This window comes from Hypanus sabinus, chromosome 4 (genome assembly GCF_030144855.1).
Source record: "Hypanus sabinus isolate sHypSab1 chromosome 4, sHypSab1.hap1, whole genome shotgun sequence".
NCBI classification, from domain to species: Eukaryota; Metazoa; Chordata; class Chondrichthyes; order Myliobatiformes; family Dasyatidae; genus Hypanus; species Hypanus sabinus.
In genome coordinates this window covers 30,897,530-30,919,176 of record NC_082709.1, presented here as the reverse complement: position 1 = coordinate 30,919,176, position 21,647 = coordinate 30,897,530, and the positions used below count along the sequence as shown (strand labels likewise).

General features: G+C 39.0%; 1 protein-coding gene across 3 annotated transcripts in view; it reads left to right on the top strand.

Annotated features, from left to right (window-relative positions):
* sestd1 (SEC14 and spectrin domains 1) overlaps positions 1-21,647 on the top strand; it is a 119,555-nt gene that overhangs the window by 92,263 nt on the left and 5,645 nt on the right. For all 3 annotated transcript variants that reach the window (XM_059966775.1, XM_059966776.1, XM_059966777.1), the window contains exons 10-17: positions 633-844; positions 2,322-2,444; positions 9,617-9,811; positions 10,354-10,468; positions 15,808-15,967; positions 18,909-18,990; positions 19,109-19,231; positions 20,784-20,975. In XM_059966775.1, the coding sequence (XP_059822758.1) occupies positions 633-844; positions 2,322-2,444; positions 9,617-9,811; positions 10,354-10,468; positions 15,808-15,967; positions 18,909-18,990; positions 19,109-19,231; positions 20,784-20,975 (1,202 nt within the window). The remainder of the gene's footprint in view (positions 1-632; positions 845-2,321; positions 2,445-9,616; positions 9,812-10,353; positions 10,469-15,807; positions 15,968-18,908; positions 18,991-19,108; positions 19,232-20,783; positions 20,976-21,647) is intronic.

Genomic DNA, 21,647 nt, shown 5'->3' with positions numbered 1-21,647 from the left:
CCTCTTCTTTGGTCTGAACCAATCTTGATTCTTCCAAATTACTTCCAGAAACTCTGGAATTACTCCTCTACCATCATCCCAGTTAGTTTCCCCTTCCATTCAACTCTCTCATACTTCTGTATTTGCTTTTACTCAACTGTAATACCAATACATCCAATATTAGCTGCTTCTTGCTAGGTGAATTGTATGGTATTCTGATCACTGTCTCCAAAGCATTCCTTTAAACTCCCTAATCAAATCTGGTTCGTTACACAATTTTTTTTGGCTATGACTCACTATATACTCCCCTCCTCGCCTGCTCTAAAGTTTTTGCATATTTGTTCCAAGTTTCCTGAAGTCTTGTACAATAGGATATGTTCTATTTTTTGTTCTGAAATTTATCCTTATGAAGGCATAAATTACATGCAAACAGGAAATTTTCAGATAATTGTTTAGATTAAGTGCCTAAATTATGTCAAAAGGCCCAGTCATTAGCCTTTCAAGAAAATGTTCTGTGCCCAAGCAAATATTTCCATCGTCTTTTTGCAAATCACGCTTTTATTTTTCACCTAAGTGATGTTTTGACTTGGGGTATATATTGTGAGACTGAATATGTATTTAATATTTAGACATTTTCTAACCTTATTCTGAAGGTCATGAACTGCTATCAGAGTTGCAACAGCGGCGCTTTAATGGATTAGAAGGAGGCATGTCGTGGTCCCCAATGGATGATGAGTTGTTAGCTCAGCCCAAAGTTGTAAAACTACTGGATTCTCTACGAGAGCAGTATACACGATATCAAGAGGTCTGTAGACAACGTAGTAAACGTACTCAACTTGAGGAGATACAGCAAAAAGTTATGCAGGTGAACAAAAATTACTGATCTTTCAGCAAACTATGGTGGTTTGATCTGAGTTGTGTTTACTGTTTGTTCATTGAGTTGAATTCTACAGCTAAAAGAGATTTCTGATTAGAGTCAAACTCTATTTATGATCCGCTGAAGCTGACCTTTCATTACTTTTATCGGATCAACAAACTTTAAGATTGTATTTCCTGTGCCATTGTTCAAATGTAAAATATACTGCAAAGAAAAATCAACCAAGTACAGTGAATCCAGTTAATTAGGACACATCGGGATCAGTACATTTTGGCCCAATTAAAGCGACTGCCCCAATTAGCCAATGACATTTCTTGGAAAGAGATAAAAAGGTATAAAAAGACAAGCTACCATATAATTGAGTAAAAAAATTATGTATTTAATTGAAATACAGAACAAATTAGAACTCTGCTGAAACTACTACAGTACTATAAAACTGTATTAGTTCCTAATAGTTATTAACGGAGGAATTCATTCAGTGGTGCCCATGATGGTGCTGGTTGAGTATATAATCTACTGTAGCTTTTCTGATCTTATGTATTGGCACTCTCGTACCAGACAGTGACGTGGTCCGTCAGAATGAAAGTTTGCCAGACTCCGGTGACATACCAAATCTCCTCAAATTCATAATGAGATATGACCACTGGCATGCCTTCTGCAGTGTTAAATATTGATATTTAAAAAGCTCGGGAGATTTCAAGTAGTTCTGCCATTTACTAAAGGTTTAAGCATAGAATGGTAGAGCGTAATGTACTGTAATAGTTGGGGGTATTTTTCATGCAAACAGCATATTCAGCAGCCCCCCCACCCCGCCCCTTTCCCAGGGATACCAGATGTCTAATAGTCTATTGTTCCATGTATTAATTCCCATGGACCCAAATCCAGTGCTGCAGAAGATTAGCGATCTTGCATAAAAAAAATTTCATGTCCTGCTAACAGTAGCAATAGCCCTTCAATCACCACACCCTTATCTATCTCAAACAGAAATTACACGTAGGATTTATCAGTTCACTGCACAAACTTTTGCAGGGATGTATTTGCATCTTATGGTGCATGACCTATTGTACTCCTCATCAAACACTAAGTTAAATTAAAATAAATCGCAAATTGATTGCACCAAAATCCAGTTTCTGCTGGCATCAGAAAGCACGAAATGTTGATGTCACAGTTGGTCTGCTCGGCATATCTTGATGGGTGTTGGTTGGAAAACACTAATGCAATCATTGAAATGATGACTGGCGCAATTTGCATCAGCAGTGTGCAGGCGGCATCCATGTCATTTAAGAATCAATACCAAGAGTTTTTTAACTTAATACTGAAATTGTGCAATTTCATATTGCTGCTGTGCCCCCTCAGTTATATTGTACTGCATATTTTTGAATTTTCATTTTTCTATAGGTACTTGATAACTTTGTTGTGACAAGGGTTTGCTATTCAGATCACCAAAACTATTTTCTCACTTCAGGTTGTGAACTGGCTGGAAGGACCTGGATCAGAGCAACTCAGGACACAGTGGGGTATTGGAGATTCTATTCGAGCTTCACAAGCCTTACAACAAAAACATGAAGAAATAGAAAGTCAGCACAGTGTAAGCGATTGGTTTTGCAAGTTTTCAAAATAAATGTATTTGGCATTCATAGATTTAAGAATGCAAGCATTTCTTTGGGGTTTTTTTGAAAGAATTCATAATGTTGGCTATAATTTAGTTTGGTTGTAGAAGTTAGCATTGGAAAGATGAGATTTAAAAGTAAATTACTTTGATAAAATATCATGCAAATAAAATATCCATAAATTGTGTCTTTCTACAGTACATAATTTTTCCATCTGAAATGGATGGAACGAGAGGCGAGAAACATAATGACTAGATTAGTATTCCAGAAGAAACTGTACTTGAGAGTATCAAATGACCACTTCAAGGGTGCTTATGAGTCTTGGCCTTGTGTGACAGAAGCTAAGGTTCAAAATTAATTTTAAACTTAATAATATTGTAGAATTTGAAGCTATTAATATTGAAAATACTGTAGCTTCCAGTTAATTGGGCCATTGTTTAATCGGAGCAGCTGCTAATTTGGGACAGGTCTTAAAGAACAAAATCAAAGTTTTAAAAAAGCCAGGATTCCCTTCATTTATTTGGGACATTATGTTGCTTGATTGGGACAGGAGATTTGCCGAACATTTTCTAACTAGCGTCAGTCACCTGCACTTGCACAGCTGTTAGACACAGCACCGTGCATCAAGCAAACAGATTTTAAATAGCATCACTTGTGTGATTCTATTCAGAAAGCAGTGATCTTTGTCACTAATAGTTAGAGAGTAATAAACAGTAAGATAATTTAGAACTGCTTTGCTCATTGTGGTTTCAAGCATTCTGACTTGGAGTAAAAATCAATTATTTTGCTACTTCAATAAGGTAGGAACTATGAAGAATTTGAGGGCATCGACAATCATCTTGAATGTGACAATTAAAATGAAGATTTGGAAAATGCAATCGTCAAAAGCATTGTTTGAAGGCAGTCCACTATCTACACTAGGTTTTGTTCATTTACAGTCAATCAAAAGAGCACATCAGTGTGCATTGAATGAAATTCTCCATCAATAACTATTAGGAGCTAATACACAGTTTTATAGTACTGTAGTAGTTTTGGTACTGTTTTAGTTTGTTCTGTATTTCATTTAAATGCATAACTTGTTCAGTTATACATTTTTTGTTTTTTATACCTTTTTAACTGTTTCCATGAAATTTTGGCTAATGGGGCAGCCACTTAATGGGCCAAGATGTACTGGTCCTGTTGTTCCCCAGTTAACTGGAATTCACTGTACTTGTCTGTACACTACGTTGTTTCAAAGTAAGCAATAACAGACTGTACTGCATTCATGCACCATGCCAACCATCGTCTCTTAAAAGTCACATAGCCTGGGGGCAGACGAGCGCTACAGCAAATTTAATTTTCAATCTTTGGTGAAGTTGGGGGTTCGATAAATTCTACTTGCTATATCTTCTTGCTTCACTATAGAGTGATATTGTTCTTCAAGAAAAAATTTGGAAACAAGTAAATCACATTTTTCATTTTCCCATCAAGTCTATTCAAAATCTGAAAAAAAAAATCAACAGTACAAAATCTTTTGCTAAGTAAAATAAACACTGCCCAGTTGGCTAGAATTCAAGTTCTAGCCAATTACTATTTTATTAATTTATTGAAACAAACTTAAGCATAGAGCCTTTGATCTGCTAGCATGACCTTTTCTGATAATGATGTGCAAATGGAATGTTCAAGTCTTTATTGGTTTAGGAGAGTTTTTACTGGAACCATTGCATAGTGTAAAAACATGATTTGCTTCAAAAAGGATTTGTATGTGCTGATCCATAGAGTTGCCTCCCAAGCTCTTGTGACTCAACCATATTTCGTGGTTGCAATAAATTTAATTGGAGGGAAATGAGAACCTTTTGGGAGTTAACCCACTTATTTTATTATTTAATCAGATTTATAATTTCAATGAATCTCCTGGAAAATACGCAGTCCTCAGACAAATCCTGAGTGCTTGCATAATTTAGCATTGCCATTCTCTAATAGTTTTAAGTGGTTGTGGCTGTTAGGAATATTAATTTAGAAAATTTGATCTTGCTATTAATTTAAATGTCTTTTTCATAATAACTTGAAAAAAGTATCATAGCACCCCAAGAAAATTATTATTTAGCACATATAATGATAAAATTGTTCATAATTTTATAGAATTTCTGCATCATAATAGTGTATGGGTAAGCAATTGTTAGGATGTAGGATTTTGGCATTCTTAGACCTTTTGTTTCCATGTGATCTCTACTTATTAAATGAAAGGAGAACTTTGTTCAATTACACCAGATTAGCTGTAGGTTAACTGCACGTTTATGTTGACTTGTCATTCTTTTACTTTTCATTGAAATTAGAACGATCAACACAACTTGTTATTAAAATAGAGACACAGTCCTTCATATAATAATGCTTACCAAGATGAGTCTTGCTAGCATTGTACAAAATGATTTAACTGAAGAGAATATTAAATTTTCCAAATGCAAATTAGCATATTAGTTACAGTACAATATGTTACGAACTGTTTCTTTCGTTAGTAAATGTAGCATATATCCGATGATGTTGTTTCACTTCTTCAAAATATTACTTTTATATTTTTTCCAAATAAGACTACATTTTTCCAACTATGCAATTAAATTGCATTTTAAAGCAAACTGAGTGTTTCCAAGAATTTCATTTCAAAAAAATATTTCAGACGATAAGAGAAAGGAGCAGAATTAGGCCATTTGGCCCATCGAGTCTGCTGTGTCACTTCATCATGGCTGATCCAGTTTTCCTCTCAGCCCCAATCTCCTGCCTTCATGCCCTGACCAATCAAGAATGTATCAACCTCTGCCTTAAAGATATGTAAAGACTTGGCCTCCACAGCTGCCTGTGGTAAAGAATTCTACAGATTCATCATTCTCTGGGTATAGAAATTCCTCCTCATCTCCATTCTAAAATTACACTCCTCTATTCTGAGGCTGTGTCCTCTGGTCTTAGACTCTGCCATCATAAGAAACATCCTCTCCACATCCACTCTTTTTTTTTAAAGAAAGGTCTTTCACCATTTGATAGGTTTCAATAAGATCACCCCTCATTCTTCTAAATTATGGTGAACATAGGCCCAGAGCCAACAAACACTCTTCATATGACAAACTATTCAATCCTGGAATCATTATTGTGAACCTCCTTTGAACCCCCTTTGAACCCTTTTTCAGACATCTTTTCTAAGATAAGGTGTCCAAAATTACACACAATACTCCAAGTGAGGCCTCACCAGTGCCTTATAAAGACACAGTACTACCTGCATTCATATTCTAGTCCTCTTGAAATGAATGCTAACATTGGATTTGCCTTCCTCACCACAGACTCAACTTGCAAATTAACCTTTAGGGAATCCTGAGGAAGGACTCCCAAACAAGAGAAAATCTGCAGATGCTGGAAATCCGAGTAACACAAACAAAATGCTGGAGGAACTCAATAGGCCAGGCAGCATCTATGGTAAAAAGTACAGTTGACATTTTGGGTTGAAACCATTCAGCAGGGCTTGATTCTTAAGTGACTGTGCACCTCAGATTTTTATATTTTCTGTCCCTTTAGAAAATAGTCAACCCTTTGATTTCTTTTACCAAAGTTCATGACCATACACTTCCTAACACTATATTCCATCTGCTACTTCTTTGCACATTCTCCTAATCTAAGTCCTTCTGTAGCCCCTCTACTTCCGCAAAACTACCTGCCCCTCCACCTATCTTTGTATCGTATGCAAACTTTGCAACAAAGCCAGCAATTCCATCATCCAAATCATTGGCAGAAAATGTAAAAGCAATTCATCACAACACAGACCCCTCTGAAACACCACTAGTCACTGGCACCCAACCAGAAAAGGCTTCCTTTATTCCCACTCTTTGCTTCCTGCTTGTCAGCCACCGGTTTATCCATGCTAAATTCTTTACTGTAATACCATGTGATCATAGCATGCTAAGCTCATATATGGCACCTTGTCAAAGGCCTTTGAAAACCCTAGTATGCAACATCAATTGATTCTCCTTTGTCTATTCTATGTGTTATTTCTTCAAAGAATTCCAACAGGTTTATCAGGCAAGATTTTCCCTTGAGGAAGCAATGCTGACTATGATCTGTTTTATCATGTGCCTTCAAATACCGAGACCTCATATCCTTAATAGTTGGTTCCGACATCTTCTGAACCAAGGTCAGACTAACTGGCCTATAGTTCCCTTTCTTCTGTTTCTCTCCTTTGTTGAATAGTGGCCTCTCTCCCTTCTTGAATAATGGAGTGACATTGCAATTTTCCAGGCTTCCAGAACCATTCCAGAATCTAGTGATTCTCGAAAGGTCATTACTAATGCCTGCACGATCTCTTTGGCCACTTCTCTCTGGAGTTTACACTATCTGATCAGGTGACTTATCTACTTTAAGACCTTTCAGTTTCCCAACAACTTTCTCTTTAGTAATGGTAACTTTTCACTCTTCATGACCCCTGACACCCAAAGCTTCCACCATACTGTTGGTGTCTTCCACAGTAATACTGGTACAAAATAGTTATTCCATTCACCTGCTATTTCTTTGTCCCCCGCTACTACCTACCCAACGGCATTTTCCAGTGGTCCAATATCCACACTCACCTCTGTTTTACAATTTATATATCTTTAAGAAACTTGGTATCCTTTTTAATATTATTGGCTAGCTTTTGTTTTCCATCTTTACCTTCTAATGACTTTTTTAGTTGCCTTCTGATAGTATTTAAAAGCTTCCCAATCCCCTAACTTCCCACTCATTTTTGCTCTATTTTATGCTCTCTTTGGTTTTTATGTTGGCTTTGACTTCTCTTGTTAGCCATGGTTGTGTCATCTTTCCTTTAGAATACTTCTTCCTGTTTGGGATGTACTCTGCCATCATCCCTGTCAGTGTTCTTTTCCTATCAATTCTGACCAACTCCTCTCTCATGCTTCTATATTTTTCCTTTTTCCACGATAATACTGATACATCTGACTTTAGCTTCTGCTTCTTAAATTTCAGGGTGAATATGATCATATTATGATCACTTGCCCCTCTAGATTCTTTTATTTTAAGCTATCTTATCAATTATGGTTCATTGCACAACACCCAATCCAGAATAACTGATCTCCTAGTAGGCTCAACCACGATCTGCTCTAAAAAGCCATCTTGAAGGCACTTCACCCTCCTGGAATCCAGCACCAACCTGCATATTGAAACCCCCATGGCTATTGTAACATTGACCTTTCAGCAAGCATTTTCTATCTCCCATTGTAATTTGTAGGCTACATTATTTGTTACTGTTTGGGAGTCTGTATACAAATCCCATCAGGGTCTTTTTACCCTTGCAGTTCCTTAGCTGTATCCACAATGGTTCAACACTTTCTGACCCTATATTACCTCTTTCTAATGACTTGATTTCATTTTTTACCAACAGAACACCGGCCACTCTGCCCTCCTGCCTCCCTTTTGATACAATGTGTATCCTTGGACAGTAAGCTCCCAGTTATAATCTTCCTTCGGCCATCATTCAGTGCTGCCTACATCACTTATGCCAATCTGCACCTGTGCTACAAGTTCATCTACTTTATTCCATCTAACACCTTCAATCCTGTATTTACCCTTTTTGATTTTGTCTACCTTTTACATTGCAGCTCATCCTATTGACTGCAGTTTTGCTCTATCGACAGCCTCTCCTCACTACACATTGCCTCTCGAATCCAGCTGCCTCATCTTCAGCACTCTCATCCACCTTCCTACAATACTTATTGCATTGACATATAGGCAGCTCAGGACACTAGTCGCACCTTACTTAACTTTTTAATTGCCAACTTTGTCTGAGGTCTTACATCTGCCTCCACAACCTCTCAGTAACTGTTCTGGCACTGTGGTTCCCATTCCCCTGCAACTTTAGTTTAAACCCTGCTGAACAGGGTTCAGTGATCAAAGTTAATAAACTTTCCTGCTTAGGAGGTTATGATCTATTTTGAAATTGGTGGTTGCTCTAGTCACAGGTAACTATGCTGGCTGGTTCAGCTAGCGTTTTGAGGGTTTTTTTATTTTTGACTGCAATTATCACCTAACAGGTGTATGTAACAAACAAGCTCTAAAGAAAACACTGAACAGTCTAATAGAGCTGTATGTTACAGAAATAGGCCCTTCAGCCCAATTGGTCCACACTGATTGGATTCTCCTCTAAACCAGTTTCATTTAGCGCATATGGCTCAAAACCTTTCCTACTCTTACACATGTTCAAATCATTTTAAAATATTGATAATGTACATGCCTCAATCACCCCCTCAGGCAGTTTGTTCCATATACTGACCATGGTCTGTATGAAGAAGTTGCCCCTCAGGTTATTATTAAATCTTCTAACCCCTCCCCCACCACCACCTATAATCTCCAGTTCTTAATTCCCCAACCATGATAAAATGACTACGTTTACTTATCTCTGCCCCTCAAGATTTTATTCACCACTCAAAGATCACCCCTCATCTATTCTCCAATGAATAAAATCTCAACCTGCTCAATATCTCTGCATAACTGAGTCCTTCAAGTTCCCACAATCTTCCCTGCACTCTTTTCAATTTAATGGCATGTTTCCTGTGGTAGGATGTCCAAAATCAAACACAATATTCGAAATGCTGTTGCACCAACATCTTGTACAACTGCAACATAACCACTCAAGTTCTATACTCAGGAGCCTGACCGATGAAGGCCGAAGTTCTTCACCACTCTGTCTACCTGTAATGTCACTTTCATAGAAGAGTGTATTTGTAGACTAGAGGGACTGAGGATTGTGAATTTGTTGTCTTGATAACTTTTTGTGGAAAAAGTATCTCTGTGCTTTCCTTTTATTTCTTCTGTTTAATTATTTTGAAGACAGGGTTCAGTTACCAAAATAAATGCATTTTTGCCATTTGCTTTGTTAAAACCGCTCATGATTTTGAATACCCCTGTTAGGTCTTTGCATAACCTTCCAGTCTTTAAGGAAAGAATCTCAATTTTTATAATTTCTCCTTAAAATCACCACTCCTGCATTTGATTTGAGAATACCTTTGGTATCTTCTTCCCTCATAAAATATTCTGGTTGTAGTCTGACTCATAATTGTGAGAGGTTTTATATATTCTTGTTTGCTTTGGTTATTGAGTAAGGGCTCTGTCTTTTACTGTAATTTCAATTTATTTACAGGAATGGTTTGCAGTATATGTTGAGCTTAATCAGCAGATTGCAGCTTTGTTGAATGCAGGAGATGAAGAAGATTTGCTTGAGCTAAAGGCATTGCAACAACAACTAAGTGACGTATGCTATCGACAGGCCAGCCAACTGGAGTTTAGGCAGAATGTACTACAGACAGCACTTGAATTCCACAGTATTGCTCAGGATGTAAGTTGCTTGTTAATGAAAAACATTTTACATTTTCTGGGGCAAAGATAATTTAAGTAAATGGTATCAATACAGTACACCACTTCCAAAATTCATTCCATTCATGTTTAGTGTTACTGGTTGGAAATGAATTCCTTGGCATTCATCTGTCTCATTTGCCACTGTAAATTTGACAGCTCTGTTAGGAATGGATGAGTGTGGAGTACATGGAGTTACATAGAATATCTTTCTTCTGTGAAGATTGATGCACCATCAATAACTCTGAGACATGGGTTAAGGTAGGCTTTTATGAGGAAGGGTCTGTGGCTCCAATCGCCTTTATACCAGGGTCTGTGGGAGGAGCCACAGGAGCAGTCAGTGGTGGGGGGGGGGGGGGCATGTCCAGACAGGTATATGTAGTTCACCACAAAGATGATGCATTTGTATTGAATTTATTTTAAAAATTATTTTTATACGTTCATTTTTATTGTTTCAAATGAATGAATATTGTGCAAAATATCTGCAGCCTTGAAATTTAAGTTGTATTAATGGATCTTTCACAGTTGTCCCAGCAGCTCGATGGGTTACTTGGAATGCTTTGTGCTGATGTAGCACCAGCTGATGGAACTGCCATTCAGCAAACTTTGAAACTCTTGGAAGAAAAATTAAAGAGTGTTGGTAAGTGAGAGAAAGGTGTATTATAATTTCATAAAATCAGTTCAAATACCATAAATGCACAGTAAATTGTAATATATTGAGCCATTTTAACCAATCATTTAGTTAAATCATCCACATTTAAACTGTTTTACTATCACTATGTTTTAAATGTGGATGAAGCTGCTGGTTCATGTTTCTTCACAGCCAGTGGTAGCAAAGTCAATGGGGATCACTAAATATTAAGCTTGTTACTACTGAGTTTCCTTCAAGTTCAATTGGAGGTGAAGAGGGAAATCATAGAATCCAGCTGGTATATCAACACTTGGTGCAGCCACTGCCAGACCCCTTCAGTGGCCAATGTCATTCATAAAACTGGTTGAAGCTATTTGGCAGCTGCTGAAAGAATGAAAACTTGATTAGTGACATGAAAACAAGAATTTTAGATGAGATTCAATTGAAAAGCTAAAGAAAACTGCAAATACTGGAAATCTGGAAGAAAATTACTGAAACTGCAGCAGGTTAAGTAACATCATGGAGAGAGAAATATAGTTATTTTTAGGCTGTTAACACTTTGTTAGATAAAAATCATGTTTTTGGTTTAGATCAAATAGATTGAGATGGGATTTAAAAACTTGTCTTATGTTACATTCATACAGATCAAATCATTATATAATACATTAAGGTAGAATTGAGTAAACCAATAACAATGCAGAATAAAGAACAGTTACAGAGAAGTGCAGTGCAGGTAAATAATAAACTGCATGATCATAACAAAGAAGATCGCAAAGTCAAGAGTCCATCTTGTACTAGTGAACCGTTTAATAGTCATGACAATGGGGTAGAAGCTGTTTTTGAGCTTGGTGTTATGTACTTTCAAGCTTTTGCATCTCCTGCCTGATGGAAGAGAGAAGAGTGAATGGTCAGGGTGGGTGAGGTGTTTGATTAAGCTGGTTGTATAACTAATTTAATGAGAAGTATAGGCCAAATCTATTACTGGGGAGTTGGTTACTGAGATGTGCTGAGCTGTGTCCATAACTCTACAGTTTCTTGTGATCACATGCAGAATAGTTGTCATTCTAAGCCATAACACATCCAGGTAGGATGCTTTCTATAGTGCATTGATAAAAATTGGTAAGAATCTGAGGGAACGTGTCAAATTACTTGAGCGTCTTAGGGGAGTAGAGGTATTGATGAGCTTTCTTGGTCATGGCATCTGTATGTTTGGGCCAGGACAGGTTATTTGTGATGTTCATTCCCAGGAATTTGGAAAGCACCAGTGTTTAGAACAATCATGGCAGAGGTGATACTGATTGTGATCTGTTGGTCAGGAATTGAAGGATCCACTGGCAAAGATTTGGAGTTGGGTGATGAGTTTGCTTTGGATTGTATGAAGGTGGAGCTGTGGTCAATAAAGAATAGTCTAACATGGGTGTTTTTATTTTCTCAGTGGTTCAGTAATGAATGTAGGGTCAAGGAGATGGTGACTGCCATAGACCTGTTTTGGTGAATTGCAGTGGATCGAGGTTGGCTGGAAGGCTAGAGCTAATGAATGCCATGACCAGTCTTTCAGAGAACATAATGATGGTGGATGTCATTGGACAGTATTTGTTAAGGCTTGTTTTTCTTAGGTTTTTAAAGCAGTTGGGAACCACCGGTTGAAGCAGAGAGAGGTCTGTAAATATCCTGCCAGCTGATCTGCACAGGATCTCAAGTAAGGGTTCCCAACCTTTTTATGCCATGGAGCCTTACCATTAACTGAGGGATCCATGAACCCCAGGTTGGGAACCCCTGATCTAAGGACACAGTCAGGGACAGCATCAGGGCCTGATGAATCTGCAGGTCCTGTGGCCAAATGGACTAATTCTGCTCCTATGTCTTATGGTCTGATTGGGTAGAAGGCAGGAGATTGGGGCTGAGAGGAAAAATAGATCAGCCATGAAGAAATGGTGGAGCAGACTTGATGGGCCAAAATGGCTTAATTCTGCTCCTATGGTCTATGGTCTTATAGGTTTATTCTCCTGAAGACTGATCTTACCGCCCCTCTGACTGTTGGTTCGGGTGCATTGGAGGCTGGTGGGGAGGGTGGTGACATAACCATTCCTTTCTCTTCAAATTGTGCAGAGAATGCTGTAAGCTCATCAGGAAGAGATGTGCTGTTGTTGGCGATACTGAACAACTTTGTCTTGTAGCCTGTTATAGAATGTAAGACCTGCCACAATTAACAACTGATCTGGGAGATGATTTTGGACTGATACTGCCTCTTAGCATTGTTGAAAGCTTTATAGAGATTGTATCTTGATTTCTTGTTAAGGTCGGGGTCACCTGATTTAAATGCTTCAGTAGGGAATGGACTCCTAGTTATTCCATGTTTTAAGCTTTGGCAACACCAGGATTGCTCACTTTGGTACACAATCTTCAACACATTTGCTGATAAAGTCCATGATAGTAGTGACATATTCATCTAGGCTGGCAGCTGAGTCTGTGAACGTGGACCAGTCAACTGACTCAAAGCATAGAAGTCCATGAATTTCCTTAAGTCAGCTTTCTGTACTGGATCCTTCCATTTCAGCTTCAGTTCGTATGCAAAGAGTAGAAACACAGGCTAGAGGTCTAATTTGCCAAAGTGTGGTAGGGAGGGGAATGGATTGGTAGGCATATTTGATAATTGTATAGCAATGGTCAAGGGTGTCCGGGCCTCTAGTGGAACATTCTGATAGTATTCTGGTAACACACTCTGCATTTGGCCTGGTTGAAGCCATTGTGAATTATAGAAAGGGCTTCTGGTTAAGATACCTTAAGCTACACACAAAATAATGCAGCATCAATGGAAATGAATATATATTCGACCTTTCTGTTCCCAAGATGCGGCTTTCCATTCCACAACATCAAAGATGTCCGAGATGTCCGTTTTCTTTAAAGAACGTGGATTCCTTCCTTCCCTCCATGCACCATTGATGCTGTCCTCACCCACATCACCTGCATCTCCTGTGTATGTACACTCTCAACCCATATTCCCACTACCTTCATTATGATAAGGTTCCTCCTGTCTTTACCTATCACCCCATCAGCCTCCGCATCCAACATACTATCCTCCACAACCCGCAATCTCCAAAGGGATCCTACCACTAGATATATCTTTACCTTCCCACCTCCCCCCACCCCCCCCCCCCACTTTATGCAGGGATCGCTCCCTCCACGATTCCCTTGTCCATTCATCCCTCCCAACACTTATCTCAGCAGGCGGCCCTAAGTGCTACTTCTGCCCATGCCACCTCTCTCACCTCCATTCAGGACTCCAAGCAGTCCTTCCAGGTGAGACAACACTTCACCTGCAGATCTGCTGGGGTTGTCTATTGTGTCTGGTACTCCCAATGCAGCTTCCTCTACATTGGTGAGACCCATCGTAAATTAGGGGACGGATTTGTCAAGCACCTCCGCTCCATCTACCAAAAGCAGGACTTCCCAAAGGCCAAACATTTTAATTCTGTTCTGGTTCCCATTCCCATTCTGACGTATCAGTCCATGGCCTCCTCTTGTGCCAAGAGGAGGCCATCCTTAGTTTGGGCGAGCAACATTTGTATTCCGTCAGTATACCTTCCAGCCTGATGGTATGAATATCAATTTTCTTCTTCCGGTAAGCAAACCCCCCCCCCCCCCCCCCTTCCCTTATTCCTCACTGTGACCTTTTACTTCTTCTCACCTGCCTATTACTTCCCCCGGGTCCCCTGCTCCTTCATTCTCCTCTCCTGTCAGATTCCTTCTTCTCCAGCCATTGACCTTTCCCATCCACTTGGCTTCACCTATCACCCTCCAGCTAGCCTCTTTCCTCTTGCCCCTTCTCAGTGCGGAAGAAGGGTCTTGGCCCAAAACGTCGACTATCTATTCATTTCCATAGATGCTGCATGACCTGCTGAATTTCTCCAGCATTTTGTGTGTGTGTTGCTTCGGATTTCTAGCATCTGCTGACTTTCTCATGTTCTGGATATCTTGTTTCAAAGCTATTGACCACTGAGTATAGTTTGTGGAGTGCAGGTTTCATGGTAGTCCGAGTTGATCAGGGTTTGAAGGTAACAGCATTCAATAACTTTGTAAAGGAAAGTCAGTGTTGTATGTTGGATAGTAGTTTGACAAGCTCAGAGTGGAATTTTGAGTGAGGAATAAAAAGGAAATCTTTAAGACCTAGTTAGGGAGGTAGAACCATTGACACTATCAGTCATCTGAAAAGATCATTACAACAGAAAATAGTTAAATTGTGCATCAAAAATCACTTGTTTTAAAATATAGTACAGATAGTCCCCGAGTTACAAACGTCTGATTTACAGACAACTTGTACTTACGAGCCGAGGAAGGAGAATGCCATCCACCATTTTAAGTCGGATCGCGACACCATCCGCCATTTTAAGTTGTTGTTGTTGACACTGTGTTGAGTGTGTAACTTCGTATTTGGCTTAAATTTTTCTTAGCAAGATTCACCCTGACCCTCCCCCCATCCCCCCGCCCCCCACCTGTTCTGGTCGGCTGGTGGCACAGTGAGATCAGCACCGGGCTTGAGACAGACCGCTCTTGACCGAGCGAACTGAGTTGATGTCGATCCAGTGACTCCCGTACCATCTGTGCTGGGTTGATGTCGAGCTTGCAACTCGACCTCGTTTAAAAAAAAACACTGCCACCTCCAGTTTAAATTCCCACGCGGAATACTGTGGAAGATCAAATACTCAAACCCAGCACAGCCCCCGCTGTCCCATTTAGCCTGTCTCAGTGCGGTGAAATTTAGGACCCAGGGAATTCAGTGCAGTGGTCCTTAGGACCCAGCGGACCTCGGGAGCTGGTGGAGGTCGGGACCCACTGCTCGCCGTGTTTCTGTTCCATTGACGAAGCAATCGCAATTGAAAATAAAGTGGAAATAATAAAGCATTTGGAAAGAAGTAAAACTACTTCGGTTTTGGAAAAGCATTAGGTTACAGTCGGTCAACGATCGGAACAATTTTAAAGGATAAAAGATAAAGTGAGAGTAATGGAGCATGTGGAAAGCCCTGCCTCGATGAAAGCTGCAATTATCACTAAGCAATGCAGTGGTTTAATCATTGGAATACATAACGTTTCTTAAGTGTTTTATATGCATAGAAAGGTAAAATATATACTAAATACTAAAACAAGTGTTTGACTAACTGAAGCTAAATAATACCAGATGTACTTGTTCCAACTTGCGTACAAATCCAACTTAAAGACGGACTCGGGAACAGAACTCGTGTGTAACCCGGTGTCTGCCTGTATTCCTGTAGATTACTTCTAGCTGTACTCTTATTCCTGATGCTGTAGTGACAGTAAGCAATCTAATCTTACATGTTTTTGTTTTGTAGATACTGCTTTGCAGAACTTGCAGGAAAAGGGTCAAGGTCTTCTGGACCAAATGACTTCCCAAGCTCCTTGGACATTTGGGAAAGATGTTTCCATTGAAAATAAAGATAATATAGAACATATTCAAGGCCTAATGGAAGATATGCAGCTTCGAAAGCAAAGGTATAATTTAACTGTTCCATATGCAGATTATAATGTCCCTCTATGTTGGTTAAGAACAAAATAATGCTTAAAAAATATCCTATGTAATAGTCAGGTTTTATAGAGGTGTATTGACAATAACCCAATAACTGACTGCATTTGTTGGATTTCCGCCTAAATGTATAAGATCTGAAGTTGAATTAGCTGTAAAAGTAGCTTTGTAATTATGCTCCAGCTTGGGATAATTCATAGAAACATAGGAAACCTACAGCACAATACAGGCCCTTCAGCCCACAAATTTGTGCCGAGCACGGGCCTTACCTTAGAACTGCCTGAGCTTACCCATAGCCCTCTATTTCTCTAAGCTCCCATGTATCCATCCAGGAGCCTCTTAAAAGACCCTATTGTTTCCACCGCTGCCGGCAGCCCATTCCACACACTCACCACTCGCTGCGTATAAAAAAAAAAATAATAATCTTACCCTTGACATCTCCTCTGTACCTACTTCCAAGCACCTTAAAACTATGCCCTCTCATGCTAGCCATTTCAGCCCTGGGAAAAAGCTCCTGACTATCCACACAATCAATACCCCTCATTATCTTGTACACCTCTTATCAGGTCACCTCTCATCCTCTGTCATTCCAAAGAGAAATGGCCAAGTTCACTCAACCTAATCTCACAACGCATACATGAGGAAATCTGCAGATGCTGGAAATACAAACAACACACACAAAATGCTGGTGGAACACAGCAGGCCAGGCAGCATCTATAAGGAGAAGCACTGTCAACGTTTCAGAAACATTGATAGTGCTTCTCATAACGCATGCTCCCCAATCCAGGCAACAGCCTTATAAATCTCCTCGGCACCCTTTCTATGGTTCCCATATCCTTACTGTAGTGAAGCGACCAGAATTGTGCACAGTACTCCAAGTGGGGTCTGACTAGGGTCCTAGTTAGCGTCAACATTACCTTTCGGCTCTTAAACTCAATCCCACATGAAGGGATGACGGCCAATGCACTGTATGCCTTCTTAACCACACAGTCAACCTATGTAGCAGCTTTCAGTGTCCTATCGACTCAGACCCCAAGATCCCTGTGATCCTCTACACTGCCAAGAGTCTTGCCATTAATGCTGCATCCTGCCTTCATATTTGGCCTACCAAAATGAACCACGTCACACTTAATCTGGGTTGAACTCCATCTGCCACTTCTCAGCCCAGTTTTGCATCCTATCAATGTCCCACTGTAACCTCTGACAGCCCTCCACACTATCCACAACACCCCCAACCTTTGTGTCATCAGCAAATTTACTAACCCATCCTTCCACTTCCTCATCCAGGTCATTTATAAAAATCACAAGGAGTAGGGGACCCAGAACAGATCCCTGAGGCACGCCACTGGTCATCGACCTCCATGCAGAATATGACCCGTCTACAACCACTCTTTGCCTTCTGTGGGCAAGCCAGTTCTGGATCCACAAAGCAATGTCCCCTTGGATCCCATGCCTCTTTACTTTCTCAATGAGCTTTGCATGGGGTACCTTATCAAATGTCTTGCTAAAATTCATGTATCCTACATCTGCGGCTGTACCTTCATCAATGTGTTAAGTCACATCCTCAAAAAATTCAATCAGGCTGGTAAGGCACAACCTGCTTTTGACAAAGCCATGCTGACTATTCCTAATCATATTATGCCTCTCCAAATGTTCATAAATCCTGCCTCTCAGGATCTTCTCCATCAACTTACCAACCACTGAAGTAAGACTCACTGACCTATAATTTCCTGGGCTATCCCTACTCCCTTTCTTGAATAAGGGGACAACATCCACAACCCTCCAATCCTCCGGAACCTGTCCCGCCCCCATTAATGATGCAAAGATCATCGCCAGAGGCTTAGCAATCTCCTTCGTCGCTTCCCTCTGTAGCCTGGGGTACACCTCGTCTGGTCCCAGTGACTTATCCAATTTGATGCTTTCCAAAAGCTCCAGCACATCTTCTTCCTTAATATCTACATGCTCAAGCTTTTCAGTCCGCTGCAAATCATCCCTGCAATCACCAAGATCGTTTTCCATAGTGAATGCTGAAGTAAAATATTCATTAAGTACCTCTGCTCGATCCTCCGGTTCCATACATACTTCTCCACTGTCACACTTAATTGATTCTATTCTCTTGCGTCTTATCCTCGTGCTGTTTACATACTTGTAGAATGCCTTGGGGTTTTCCTTAATCCTGCTGCCAAGGCCTCCTCGTGGCCCCTTCTGGCTCTCCGAATTTCATTCTTAAGCTCCTTTCTGCTAGCTCTTTCATCTTCTAGATCTCTATCATTACCTGGTTTTTTAAACCTCTTGTAAGCTTTTTTTTTTCTTCATTACTCTATTTCCAACAGCCTTTGTACACCATGGTTCCTATACCCTACCATCCTTTCCCTGTCTCATTGGAACGTATCTATGCAGAACCCCATACAGATATCCCCTAAACATTTGCCACATTTCTTCCGTACATTCCCCTGAGAGCATTGTTTCCAATTCATGGTATTCAGTGTAGTATTGTGCAGTTGCTATGAGTCCCCAGTGGTTCTGATGACATTAACTCGTTCTTTTCCACAGGTACTGCCTGTTTCCAGCAATTTTGGCTTTTATATCATATTCTGTAAAATGTTCAGTGTAATTGGAGCTGCATGTTCGTATTGGAATAGTACTGAATATTGCTGATAAATTATACATGTGCTGCAGTCTTAATATTTCAAGTTAAATCTACTAAAATTGAAGCTGTTACTAACATTTGTTGTAGTATGATAATAAAGTCTATTTTGTGGGTTAAGTGTATAATAATTGATTTTGTTCTGTAGAAACTTATCAGTTAAATTCCATTAAAATTGTAATTTATTAACTGATCAAAATTTCAGAGAATAATTGCTTTATCTGGTTAATGGCTTTTTGTAACTTCTATTTTGAAACTTGTAGATGTGAAGATATGGTGGATGTACGGAGACTAAAAATGCTTCAGATGGTACAGCTTTTCAAATGTGAAGAGGATGCTGCACAGGTAAGACATTGAATTTGAGGTGATAGGTAAATTTACTGAGTATCAAAATTGATTTTAATTGATAATACCACATTACAGATGAGTTGTAAATTGTTTCTTTTATCTGCTCTTTGAAAAGGCTGTTGAATGGTTAAGTGAGCTTTTGGAAGCCCTTCTGAAGACACATGTTAGACTGGGAGACGATGCACAGGAAGCCAAAGTTCTCCTGGAAAAACATCGAAAATTTGTTGACGTTGCTCAGGTATATTTGATACACAAATTATTTTAGCTACTTTATATTCAAATAGGAAACAAACAAGATTACCTGAATACAGCATTGGCGATAATTAACTGGTCAGTAATGGAGCAATGAACACAAGAAAAACAATTTTCATTTATATAGTGACTTTATCATAGAAAAAGCTCCCACAGCACTTAATTGAGGCTTAAGAAAAACATGGACACCATTAAAGGAGGAGGTATTAGAAGGGGTGGCCAAGAGATTGGTTGAAGAGGTGGGTTTTGAAAGTTTTCTTTCTCCATTTTTCTAACTCTGCATTGTGCGCCTGGGTTTATAATTCTGGAATCCCATTACAAACCTCACCATTTTTCCAACTCCCTTCTTTTAAGATCCTCTTTAAGGCCAGTTTCTTTGAGCAAACATTTGATCGCAGCTTCAAATTTCCCCATTTCTTTCTTCTGTGTCTTTGAAGTACCTTGGAATACTTTTTAATGTTAGAGACATTGTAAAGGATTTGTAGTTGGTTCTTACTACAGGCACTGCATTATTTGTAATTTTTTTTGTCTATCCACTAAAAGAGTGGAATATTCTTCTGGTAATATTTTATTATATTGCGTTGTTTGTTTATAATTACAAGGTAATTACCCACCTTTGTCTCATGATTGTGCAGCAATTAATTTGGTCCACATTATATAAAAGTGTATATTATTTCATAGGGTCATGCCTTTGATTTATTTCTATTTTATTGAATCCAATGAAGAATCAACTCCACAATATGTTATCTATATTGCACTTTTGACCCTTCATTAAGGACAATATAATGTGCTCAGGGTTTTTTAGTGCAGGGGTTCTGTTCATTGTTGCCTACTGTAAAACATGCTCTTGATATGTTTCTTTGAATACTATATGAAAACTCCTGATTTTTTTTCTATCTACTTGAAATCTCTTAAATTTTGCTAGTTTGCTTTGGTTACAGGAAATTGTTTCATATTGTCCATAATTGTAATAAGTATTAAAAAAAAACATAGAAAGCCAGTAGAAGGGGGAAAAGTAAGTTAAAATATTATAATCACAACTAGGAACTGCAAGACAAATGCATTTTTAATACAATTGAACAATGCAAAGAGGTCAAGGAGAGAATATCAACAAAATAAAAGTGCAAGTGTAGGACGTCGTCAATCAGAACCATTAAGTTTCTGCTGCAGTATAAAGTGAAAGCTAAGAATTGAGTTTTAATAAAAGTTGACGTTAATGTTTCTTTTAAATAGGTAAAAATACGTTGGATGTGTATAGAAATCATCCCTTTGAGTTATAAGGAATAATGAGTTTACAGATACCTTGGAAGGGTGACAAAATAAGTGATGTTGATTACTTCAGTACTCTTGCCAATTTAGCGTACTTGAATTATTCTTTGAAGTCTTGTAAGCTAATGATTTCTAAATAGCTTAAGTGTGATCACTTCAAAACTTACCTGTTCCTGTTTTTAATGCTAATTTTATAAAATAAGTTAGCATTAATTGTACTTTAAGTAACATACTGTTTTCTGTCTTATTTAATGATACACTATATGTAGAGCACCTATGATTATGGAAGACAGTTGCTGCAGGCTACAGTGGTGCTCTGCCAATCTCTACGATGCACCACAAGGTCCTCAGGAGAGACGCTACCAAGACTGAATAGAGTCTGGAAACAATTTACAGTAACATCTGAGGAACGGATTCACAGACTGAATTTGGGTTACGCATTCAACTTAGCTGCTGAAAAGGCTTGTGTCTTATTTAACTTTTTATCGTGGGTATCTGAATGCACAATAGTGATTCTGAATTTTATTTTTCTCAACCTAGCTTAATGACTGCCATAATCATGTAGGAGCATTTATGAGCTTAGCCAATGCTTATTAACAGAATGCTTATCTGAGTGGGCTTTAGATCTGAGGCTGATTCTGTTCTCATCTGCCATTGTGTGTGCACTTGCAGAAACAGTCACCAGGTGATTATCAAGAATGGACAACCTGTGTGATTAGGTTTTCTTTTCTTGTTTCAACCTCAGCAAGTGAGTTCTCTTGTATTTCCAAGCTGTTGTGATGTTTAGACTGAAATTGGCTAATTAGCAACTACCTGGGGAAATTTCTGCTTTACAAGAATTGGTGTTGTTATCATGCACAATCACTGACTATTCAAATTTTTGCTGTGTGGAAAAGAAGTTTTAGTATTATTTGAGCTTTTAAGGAAGTGCTTGTTTCCAAGTGTCTATGAAATTTTTTTGAAGCTTTTATTCAGGTAATGCTGGTCCAATCTCATTACTCCAGTTTCAATCATTTGCTGAAGCAAACAAAACTAAGTGTAGTTTCTTCATTACATTTCTGTGAATGGAATCTATTAATTGACTGATTGCTGTTGTTATCAGCGTCCATTAGTCCTTTCAGAGAATCAGCAAT